We start from the raw sequence: 10679 nt of genomic DNA, 5'->3' as shown, positions 1-10679 counted from the left end.
GATCCACAAGACAGAATTTTAGATCTTGAGTGACCCAGTTAAAGTTCACAATCTTGAATTATAAAAACCCACAATCTGGATTAACTAAAAAGTTTGGACTAATTTTCTACTGATTTATAAAAGAATGGAGGAAACTTCTGGAAACGTGAGTCCCCTTACATCTGAAGTTAATCTACAACAATTTTTAGAAATGAACATGAGAGGAACATTTAAGCATAGTGGTGGTAGTGTGGTGATGTGGGCCACTTTGGAGCTTCAGGATCTAAACAACTTCTTATAAATAAAGGAACAATGAATTTCTATAACTACCCCAAAAAATGTTCACATTTTAAAGAGAATGGCCTTCATGAGCTCACAGGACTCAAGGTTTCAAACATTAAGTTAGATTTTTTAGAGATTAAACGACTTTAAAACATATCTCCAAAGGTAAATGAGAAGTGTTAACATTCTTCAGTCACTGTAGGTTTTATCTGTGGACAGAAGAATCTCCTGAGGTGGTGCAGATCTGAAGAAGCTTCAGACCACAGACATGGACATCAGAGAGGTCATTTCTGATGTCATCCATGAGACTTTACCAGCATTAAAAGAAAACAAGGCAAATCGGTGCAAAAGATAAATGAGACTGAGGTCTATACTCACCCTTCAATCAAAGGCTGATTTTCTGGATGAATTTAAAACTAAGAGGCTTGACTCTTACTAAAGATACTGTGTTGTTGAGTTACTGTACTATGTTTTTTTATTTAGCATCCTTCTTCAGACCTACAGTTCTGGATAAGCAGAGCAGAACCAAGCCTGCCTGTTTGATCAATTAGTTATAGAGGACATGCCTTCCAATGGGGATAAAAGAACATCAGCACATCAGCTATCCACACCATTATCAGGTTTTAGACTTATAGAGGTCATCCAATACAATTTAGAGCAACTTTAACACAGATTCAACAACCAAAACACTTCTGAGTGTAAGGCTGAGGATCAGTGCTAAAACTGTTTAATAACAACTCACAAGTTCTTAACGTAGGTTAAGATTCAACACAATTTTCCTCACAGCATTCAAAAAACTTTTTTTTTTTTTTTTTAATGAAAACAATGTTTTGAAGTTCAGTCATAAAACATTAAAGACACACTCCAATGACTATTGTGTTTCTGGTGTGTTTAACATGTTCATTTGGCATTTTTCAAATAATTGAGGACATTTATAAAGCAAATTAAGGTAAAAATTGCATTTCTGAGTATTTCCTTATTCAAATTGTTGTGAATCAGGAACAGATTAAAACAAATATTTAAAAAAAGAGCTTTTCTGTGACAGAAAACAGGCTTTGAGGGCCACTCTGCTCCTTTCTAATGCACCTATGCTGACAAATTGATCCATGACCGTGTTTATTTTCATCTGAGCAACCAACTGTGACTGGACAGCGCCAATAGAGATTGTAAACAGATGGATGATGGGAAGTGGAGGCAGGGTTTCTCCACGCCAACAGCTTAGACAGGAATTTCTAATGAGCTACTACCGCTCTACAGAAACTGTGTCCCAATAAAACAACAGAGGTTTTTGATTTTGGCTAAAAGCAGCTTTGAAAATAGATCAAACGATGATGGAGTGGGACTTAAAGCCCAGATGCAATCACTCAACTTCAAGTCAACTGGATGAATGAGAACCTTCATAAACTTATAAAATAATTCTCACAAAGCAAATGAGTTAAACTGAACAAAGGCGGGACTTTTCATTATTAAAAGGATACATTCTTACATTAAAAACAAACAAGAACTCTTTTTTTTAATTCAAAAACAGAAATTATTTTAACAAATAAATGATTATGTGAGTCACACTGAAGAAAGTGAATGTCTATTAATCGGTTTGATTAAATTTGCCTTCTTTTGAGTCTCATTTTGACTAGTTTTGGGTATTTATTGCATGAACTGTTCCATCGTGGCTCATAGAGTCCACATTATCCCTCAGCATCTGTTGCGCAGCCGCGTCAGGTTTCTTACCTCCTCTTGTACTCATCCCTCTCTCTCTTCACCTTGGACAGCACGTTGTAGAGAGCCCGGATCTCAGGTGTGATCGTGTCGATCTGGACTCCAACCCCATCCGGGTGCATCCACCCGGGCCCCGTTACGCACGGTTCGCGCCCCGTTCCAAAGCGGCGCTTGTGGTTAAAGGACCAGATGGTTTCTGGGAGGAAGCGTGGAGCTGAATTGTGGGTGTTGTTGGTTTTTGAACTGGGAGGGGGGGCATTAAAGTTGGTTCGTGGGGCCTCACCCGGACTCTGCACCGGGTTGATGGGCGCGCCGGGCATGATGAGGTTGTAGTTGGAGTCCATGAAGGTGCTTCCATTCAGGTGTTTGCTGTCAAACAGTGATGGGGGGTTAAGGGTGGGAGAGAGAAACCCCCCAGGAAGAAAGGGTGAAGTGTGGTGGGGCGGAATGGCTGGGATGGGCCCAATAAATCCAGTCTGGACCCCCATATCTTTGGTCTTTGGCCTCTGGTGACCCCCCTCCCCCGTGATGTTGTCCTCCAAGGCCTGCTGCAGCTGCTTCTCCAGCACCTTGTTCCTGCGCTCCAGCTCGTGCACTTTGGCCAGGAAGCAGCGGAAGCGCAGGTTCAGGGTCTTCAGCACGCTGATGTTGGATCCCAGGTCGTTACGCAGCGCCGTGGCCGCGGGGGGCGCGCGGCGCAGGGGGCTGCTCAAGTGCAGGTAAGCCGGAGCCGTCGGAGGAAAGGCTCCCAGATCCAACCCGAACCCGTCAGGCCCGAACCCGCCGTGGTCACCCAGGAAGTAGCCCGGCTCCGGGATAACGGGGTCACTTTGACCCGTCATGTGGTGATGCTGCGGATGCGGAGCCAGGAAGCCGCTCTCCCCGAGAACCGGATTCATGCTCGAGTAGGAGAATCGGAAATGCTCAAAGTCCGGCATGAACTCAGACTTACGCAGGTACCTCTGCAGGTGATTTAGACAGAAACGCAGATAAATTCAAACTAAAGAGAGTCCCGGGACCTCGTTGAGTCTTTCTTCTGATAGATCGTCGCAGATCAGAAAAAATTACAGCCAAAGAAAAATGTTTTCTGTTCTTCAAACAGCAGTAAACAACATCCAAACCCCAAACTGCTGCAAACCTGCGCTGACGCACAACAAAATGCTGCGCACAGCTGGAGCTGCAGCAAAGAAAACCAGATTATTTCACTTAAAAAACACGAATCCTCATATAAAAAAACGCTCGTAAATACATCTATTTAAAGATGAGCGGAACTGCGTACCTGTGCGACAAGAGGAGGAAACAATCAGATCAGAGGAGAGCGTTTCTCTGCAGACGCAGCAGTGAACTCAAGCGAATGACTGCGGCTGCAGTTCACCGGACTGACCAAAGGAGGCGCTAAAGCAGCTGTGATACCGTAATACACGCCGGAAGAAGACAACTAAATTTAAATAGGATTTTTGGGGATCTTCATAAAACGACATAAACCAAATTTTAAGCTCCTTTTGCATGAAACAAAGCAACATGGTAATAACCTCGAATAAATAAAAAGGGAAATTTAGCAAATCTATTTTTTGAAATGCTTTTTTTTAATTAACTAGTTCATTGTTACTTTTTAATTTTTATCTAGGTCTGCTTAAATTTTATTTTTTTCTATTTCCCCTTAACATTCACAATTTTGTTATAGGCCTACATTTTGTTTTATATTTTATTTATAAATAAAGTTTGACACTTTTATGACATTTTCTTGGTGTTATAATGTTTTGTCAAATTTTCTGCGTGAATAAAACATAATGAAATTGTGTTTCCTTATATCAAAAAAGAAGAATTATCAATCAGAGAGAACTCCCTTATATCAATGGATTTACCAGAAGGAGTCTTTTTTATTGACTTTATTGAACATATCACACAATTGCAAATCACATCCCATCTGGAAGAAGACTAAAGGACAGCAAGTAAAAGAAAATATTCTAAATATAGATTTAAAATGTTTTCTATTTGTCCCATTTTCCTTTTAAGTTTTGTTATTTTTTTCCTTTTTTTTAAACAGTGCTTTTAATTTTAAGTTTGTCGTAGCCTATAAAATTAGAGCTTGCAGAAAAAAAAATAATCTCAAATTTTCTTAAATAATCAATTCCAGATAATTTGATTTATTAAAAACAGTATAAAGGCTCTAATGTTTTATGCTTTTAAAATCAAATAAATCTTTATTCATATTGCACTTTTCATAACTTAACACAAAGTGCTTTCAACTTTATTTTGAAAGAATGCTTATTTTAATATGAGCCTTCTTGCAAGGCCATCACTGTATATGATAATTTGTTTTTAATTAATCCTTGTGGTAAATAAATGTTAAATAAAAATATAATAAAATATAATTTGTACAGCTTATTTTACTCATCAGGAAAAAATATATATTGAATGAAGGACTGTATTAAAGATGTTTGAATTGTTGTCTCCAAAATAGAAATGTTCACATAAGTATAATAAATTATCAGCTATAGATAAAGTACTCATGATATGCAAGTTTTACTCCTCCTGTAGGCCTATAGACGTTTTTCTCACTGGGTTTATTTCTGAGCATGAGCTTTAATTTTATGCACTATGAAGTTAAGCAAATATTAATTAGATTAAAGGTCGAATGTATAAAATTAGTTCAGCACATTAAAGTTTTCACTGAAGTTGTGCAGGAATAAGGAGGAAACTGACTGCAAAAGCTGCTTTTCAAAAGGACAGGCTGCAATGTTTGGAGAGATGATGCCACCTAGTGGCCCTTTCAGGTAATTTTTGGGTCCCCAGTTGCAGCTTTTTAACTCCAAGCTGATTTCTAACTCTTAATCCTCGGTCCCCTCACATTTGGACTTCTTTTGCCCAGTGTGCCATTTTTGTCAAAGGCATTTCATGTTTAAAGTCGGGCAGGCTTCAATTGACCAAAAATCCAAATTGTGATGATCATTCCCCTCCTTGACATTCATCCGACATACCCTCCTCAACCCCCCAAAATTAAAATAATATTAATAAATAAAATAAGTTTATTGATTAGAAAATAGCCAGCTTTGTGATAAACAAAGTCATTTGTGATGCACTACAAGGAAGTATCAGGATTTTTAGGTTTAGTGTTCTGGCTCCATCAAAATATGAACCATAGTTTTTTTTTATGTTATACACAAAAAAGCAACAAAGTTCAGATAAAAACAGCAATTTTCTAAATATATCATATTTTAACTCACCCATAACAGTTATATAGGTAAATATTGTGTAACCAAATAATCTCAAATACAACTTAAAAGTACACATTATTAATATGATAGTTAAACTTACTTTTGTTTTGGAGGGGTGTTCCTCTTCCGGCATGCGCGTGCTGCTTGTCAAACTAAAGGCACGAGGACAGAAGCTGGTCTGTTGTGGCGGGAAGAGTCGCGTTTCAGCTAGGTATCTGTAACTTTTCTTTTGTTCCTGTGCTCGTTTACTAATAAAGTGCCGACAAAATTGTGGTTAGAGTGTTGTTCATTTTTTTTAAAAAGTTTCATATCGACTAGTTTTCCGTCGACTAAAAAAGTGTCTTTTTTTGTGTCTCCGAGAAGTTAGCCTGAGCTTTACCTGCTCGAACTAGCTTGTTGACCCAATCATACAGAACGTTCTGAAAATGGCGTCGAAGAAGAAACAACATCTGAAGAAGGAGCCGAGGGTTTCACCGGATGCAAGAGAAGGTATGGTGTGATTTATCAGGCTAAGCTAACAAGAGAAGCAGATTCTATCTTAACTTTTGATTTATTTTGAATTCTCCAATTTGAAACTCCACTAGTGGAGAAGGTGGCAAAGAAGAGATCAGCTGCTAGCTTTGAGGAAGAAGAGCTTACCTGTGCTGTTGGGTAAATCTTACTAAAAGACTTAATGATTCTGATTGAGATAATCATGAATGTTGCATATCATGTTACTCATCATCGGTTGTTAAATGTGTCACGTAACACTTTTTTCTGCTACTATTAAGGGACGAGGTTCAATCTATGTTGGAAAAGTTTGGGAGTAAGTCCACCTTTTTTATTTTTATCTGCTGCAGTAATTTTAAAACACTAAGTAGATGTCACGATTGGCTCCTTTTAGATTTACATCCTAAATTAAAATTATACTAATTTAAATGTTAAATAAGAAGCACCAGGTAGTTGTAAACTTATCTGATTGTCTCAACTTTCTGTGGAGACAAACTCACATTGTGGGTGATCAAATAAAATATGTAAAATTACAGAGTAATATCTACTTAGCATACTTATGACTTAAATCTTTAGTGAAACTAATAGAAATGCTGCCGTTAACTGTTCTCCTTCAGCTGAAATCAACAAGGCGATGCAGGCCAAGAAAAAGCACCTGGAGTGTCTGACTAAGAATCACATGGTGGGAAGTCAGAACAAACTGGAGCACCTGTGGAGCAGCTACCATGGCCAGAGGTTTTTCTTCTTTTGTAGCATTTAAGAAGACCCAAAGAAAGCTGATAAAATTAATGCATTCTATGACATTCAGTCGCAGAAGTCAGACGTTTACACTGTTTACTGCTTGACTTCATCAGTGCTTTGTCGTCATGCTAACAGATGATGTCTTTCCAGGAAGAAAACAATGCAGCAGTTCTCTCAGCAGGTGTCTACTGCGCTTCAGCAATGGGAATCTGAAGCACATCGCTCTGAAGAGCAGGAGGAGAAACTCAATGTCAGTTTCCTCTTAGGCTTGACTCTAAAATGATGTTTGAGCTAATATTCAACTTCAAGATCATAATCCACTTTCACAAGCTGAACAGCTTTTTGTGATTGAAAATTCTTTGCTTGATAAAACGTTTGTTTTTTTTACAGAATCTGTTCCGGCAGCAGCAGAAAATCTTGCAGCAGGCAAGAGTTGGGCAGAACCAGAAGCTAAAGGCCATCAAAGAGTTGTATGAACAGTTTTTGAAGGTGGGCTGTTTTATTTAAAGACAGTCACAAAAAAAAAAAAAAAAGAAGAGCATGACTGAATTATGCTAAGGTCACATCAATTTGGGCGTCCAGTTTTAATTTTAAATCAATTGTTTTGAGCGTTTCCAGAATTTAAGTATTTGAACTTTAGTAGAACATTTGTTTCAATCAATCAGGGACTTAGCTTTGGTCTGTGACATGTTGATGACATATTTTAGCATGTGGAGCCCAAAACCATAATGCAGGAGAAGCTGATTGGTTCTGTTAATTCTCCTCTCAAACTTCATCATATTTTTCCTATTTGGATTGAGAAATTAAAAAAAAATCCTCTAACTCCATGGACTATAATCAAGACAACAAGCTGAATTTGAAACCTGAATGTGAACGCAGCATTAGAACTGTGTTCTGGTTAGGTTTGTGTTCTGTTAAGGATCTCTTATTTCACGACCCAGTTGTAGCCTAAAAAACTGAAAAAAGCCTAAATAAGCCAAAACAGCTAGCATGTAGGTGAAATATTAGCTAAGTTCTAAAATATATTTTATTAAACATTTTTTCAAAATTATATACGTTAGAAATGAGCGCAAGATAATATTGGGCCATTAATGACAGTAAAATAAAATGACCTTGAGGACCAGATATAAATACCCAGAGGAACCGGATCCAGCCCCCGGGCCTTGACTTTGACACATATTTTGTAGAATGACTTAAAATTAGATTAAAAAAAAAAAATAATAATAATTAATCGCAAATCTGGAAGAAAATTAATCTCAATTGATTTTTAAAATATTTTTTTAGTTACAATATTTGCTAGCCACTTATCTGGAAATGATCACAATATGAAATCACACAAAATTGTACATTTAGAATATTTATTCCAGCTGGAAGTTTGAGGTCGGCTCGGCTTGAGTCTGCTCTCAGGTGGAGGCGTGTCTGTCCACTCTGAACTCCTTGCCTCCCGCAACGTCGCTGGGTGGGACTTGCGCGGTGAACCGCGAGTTTCCACAATTCTTAGACTATTAAAATAAAATATTGCTTTTGTCCAAAAACTACCAATAAGTGTCCTATTATCTCTTTAATAACATCTCAATCACAGAATATATAAAAAAGTTTAAGTCTATTTTAGACAGAGTTTTATAATGCTGATCTCACAGCTGCACAGGAGGAGGCCTGAGCGTGATTAATAAATATGAACACATTAATTATGTGCCTTAACACGTCTCACTAAAAATATATTTTTATCAAAGTTTGTAAAGATGTAGTTGTTGCATGCTGAAGGACATCTTGTCTGTTCCCTGTAGAATATGGAGGAGATGGAGAAAAGTCACAATGAGTTCCTGCACGGAGCACAAGAAGAACTCAAACAGGAAATGGCCACTTTACAAAAGAAGCTACTAATGGATGCAGTGAGTTCTGTATGAGTATTCATTCTGTGCGAAGTGCAAAATGTGTACATGTATTTTTTTCTGTTTTTTTCTGTGTTCTTTACTATTAGAGTTGCATTCAAAAAATGCAAAGTAGTCATCTGTACTTTTTTCACTTCCTGTAGATGTTTTGAGGCTTTAAAAACTCCCACTTTATACTCTTTACTCTGACAGACACGAGCATGTTCACACTTTTCTCTCTTTTAAACTTGAAGTTCAAACATTGAATACATTCAAAATTAAAGATTGAAACCTTTGAAAGATGAATATATTCGATACAAGAGACGGGCACTGGGGAGACTGACAATTCTCTAGAGCCGATCAGGATCCAATTCACTCAAAAGAAATCTGCAAAACCGCAAAATAGTAAATCCTTACTGCATTCAGAGAACATGTTCATTGTTTTGTCTTAAAGGTGATCACCAATTGTTTGATTTTAAATAGAACTGAAGATCATCAGCCTTTCAGAAAGTCTGTAAGAGTTTCTGTTCCTTTTGTATTCGTAGCACAAATTCTACTAAATCCCTAAAATCAGATTACCATATATTACTCAGGATTTTTGCATATTTTAGTCTGACTTGATCACCTTATACACTTGTAGAGGATTCAATTTTTTTTGCCCTTGTCGATGTGATTTAATTTTACTCTGTAATTGAATATTTATTTAAAAATTGAGCGAATTGAGAAAAGTTTAGATACAAAGTGAAAAAAGACTCTAAAACAGTAAAGATTCCTCCATAAAGGACATTGACTCAGCTATCCATGTTACATATCTGTATGACATGACATAAAGTTTGTGTTTCCACAGCAACAACAGGAGATGGCCTCAGTTCGCAAGTCACTGCAGACCTTGTTCTTCTAGAGGGCTGTTACCACGGTGACGAAGAAGTTCCCCATAAGTGTTGCTCCAGTCTGAGCTGTTCATATCAGCGTTTCAGGTTTTTTCTTTCTCTGGCGTTGCACAACCTTTTTACCTCATCATCTCATAAAATATTTGAATCCTGTTCTGAGCATGCTCAGTTCAGCTCTGTAAGCTGTGGAAAAACAGACATGTTCAGGTGAAGAAGAAAACAAAAATGTTTTCATAGTCCTCTATTTTAGTTCATATGGTTTCTATTTGATTATTTATTATATATGTATAACAAATATATACATGACTTGTTGTCTTTACTGTGAAACATTAAATTAGTGTTTTTTATGGTTTTCTATAATTGTGAAGTGAAATACTGTATGTTCAATACAGTTTCTGTGAATTAAAAGCCAAAAAAAAAGCATCTTCTCAGATTTATGAAATAACCGCTCTTTGAGAAATTGTGTGATTTGATGCCTGAAACAGGCCTGTGAAATGGAACCGCTGTTCTCTGGATACAATCTAGTAACCAATAGGAGACAGAAGTGATGAAAAAGAAGAAGAAAAAATGAGACAAAGTGAATCCGGTTCAGAGAGAAGATAATCCTTAAAAACAGAAAATAAACTGAATAATGCATCCAGAAAAATGATTAGAATTCACCATTTTTTAATGCTTCCTGTCAGAAACCTTCTCAGGAGAGAATCCTCCTGTTCAACTTTTTTCTGGCACATCTGGTTAGTTGAGATGAAGTGTCTAAAATACATTCACTTATGCATTGGTTGAAACTCATTTTTAGAAGGAGAGTCTTCTAGAATCACTTGTCATGGTGACAGATCACAGTATTAATTTAAGACGTTTGGTGACTAAAAGAGCTTTTCTAAGTTGCTAATTTTCTTTTGCTTATTTTCTCATGTCTGCTGAGTCACAGGAAATCGCGAATATTCATAATTGTTATATTCAGGAACAAAATATAATATAATATAGTTTATGGAAGGTGCTCCCTGCTGTTTTGCAGTTACTGACAGTGCTAGACTCTCCAAACCCTCCAGCAGGTGATGTAATGATCCTCAAAAGCATCAGCTCTGAACTTGTCCTGCGATTGGAGAAAACTTGTCCAATTTGATGCATTTGAGCAGAAAGATGTAGCCTTGGCTGCAGCAGCATGTACAAGTCCTGATGGGGTTTTGCAGAGGCCTGAAGCAGATCAGATGAACAATCCACCAAAAGCTGCATTAAAGCCTTGACCCCCACCTGAGGTTCCAGGAGAAGCCAGATGAAGGAAAGTGAAGTTTGCAGCTACAAGTGACCAGGTATTTGCAACCTTATAATATTACTAAAAAAAATGATATAAATTTGCGTTGTTGTAATACATTATGTGATCGTGAAAGTTGTCATCATAAAGTGTTAAAGTCAGGTTCCACATGCTCATTTTAAATTAATTTCAGCCCTCAGACCCCCAAAGGTCTCTGCCCTGGATCACCTTATCCATTTAC

The 10679-nt window shown here is 37.4% G+C and overlaps 2 protein-coding genes across 4 annotated transcripts in view; one reads left to right on the top strand and one right to left on the bottom strand.

Moving 5' to 3' along the window:
* LOC112160552 (intermediate filament family orphan 1) overlaps positions 1-3551 on the bottom strand; it is a gene marked incomplete in the record, with an annotated part of 11804 nt that extends 8253 nt beyond the window's left edge. The window contains 2 exon segments of the mRNA XM_024295173.2: positions 1990-3154; positions 3257-3551. Coding sequence (XP_024150941.1) covers positions 1990-2915 — 926 coding nt within the window.
* Positions 3552-5310: 1759 nt separating this feature from the next.
* LOC112160558 (synaptonemal complex protein 3) lies at positions 5311-9546 on the top strand. Of its 3 annotated transcripts, none has more exons than XM_024295185.2 (9): positions 5311-5406; positions 5559-5684; positions 5780-5846; positions 5966-6000; positions 6302-6419; positions 6576-6675; positions 6816-6914; positions 8213-8317; positions 9144-9546. In XM_024295185.2, the coding sequence occupies exons 2-9, from the start codon at positions 5621-5623 to the stop codon at positions 9195-9197; spliced, it is 642 nt and encodes a 213-aa protein (XP_024150953.1). In that variant the 5' UTR covers positions 5311-5406; positions 5559-5620; the 3' UTR covers positions 9198-9546. The 3 variants fall into 3 exon arrangements, with proteins under 3 accessions (XP_024150953.1, XP_024150964.1, XP_024150958.1); XM_024295196.2 differs by having other exon boundaries at positions 5318-5406; positions 5609-5684; XM_024295190.2 differs by having other exon boundaries at positions 5379-5468.
* The last annotated feature ends 1133 nt before the right edge of the window (positions 9547-10679 follow it).

This window comes from Oryzias melastigma, linkage group LG11 (genome assembly GCF_002922805.2).
Source record: "Oryzias melastigma strain HK-1 linkage group LG11, ASM292280v2, whole genome shotgun sequence".
Taxonomy (NCBI): domain Eukaryota; kingdom Metazoa; phylum Chordata; class Actinopteri; order Beloniformes; family Adrianichthyidae; genus Oryzias; species Oryzias melastigma.
The sequence above is the reverse complement of the archived record's forward strand: the minus strand, read 5'-3'. Positions and strand labels throughout refer to the sequence as shown.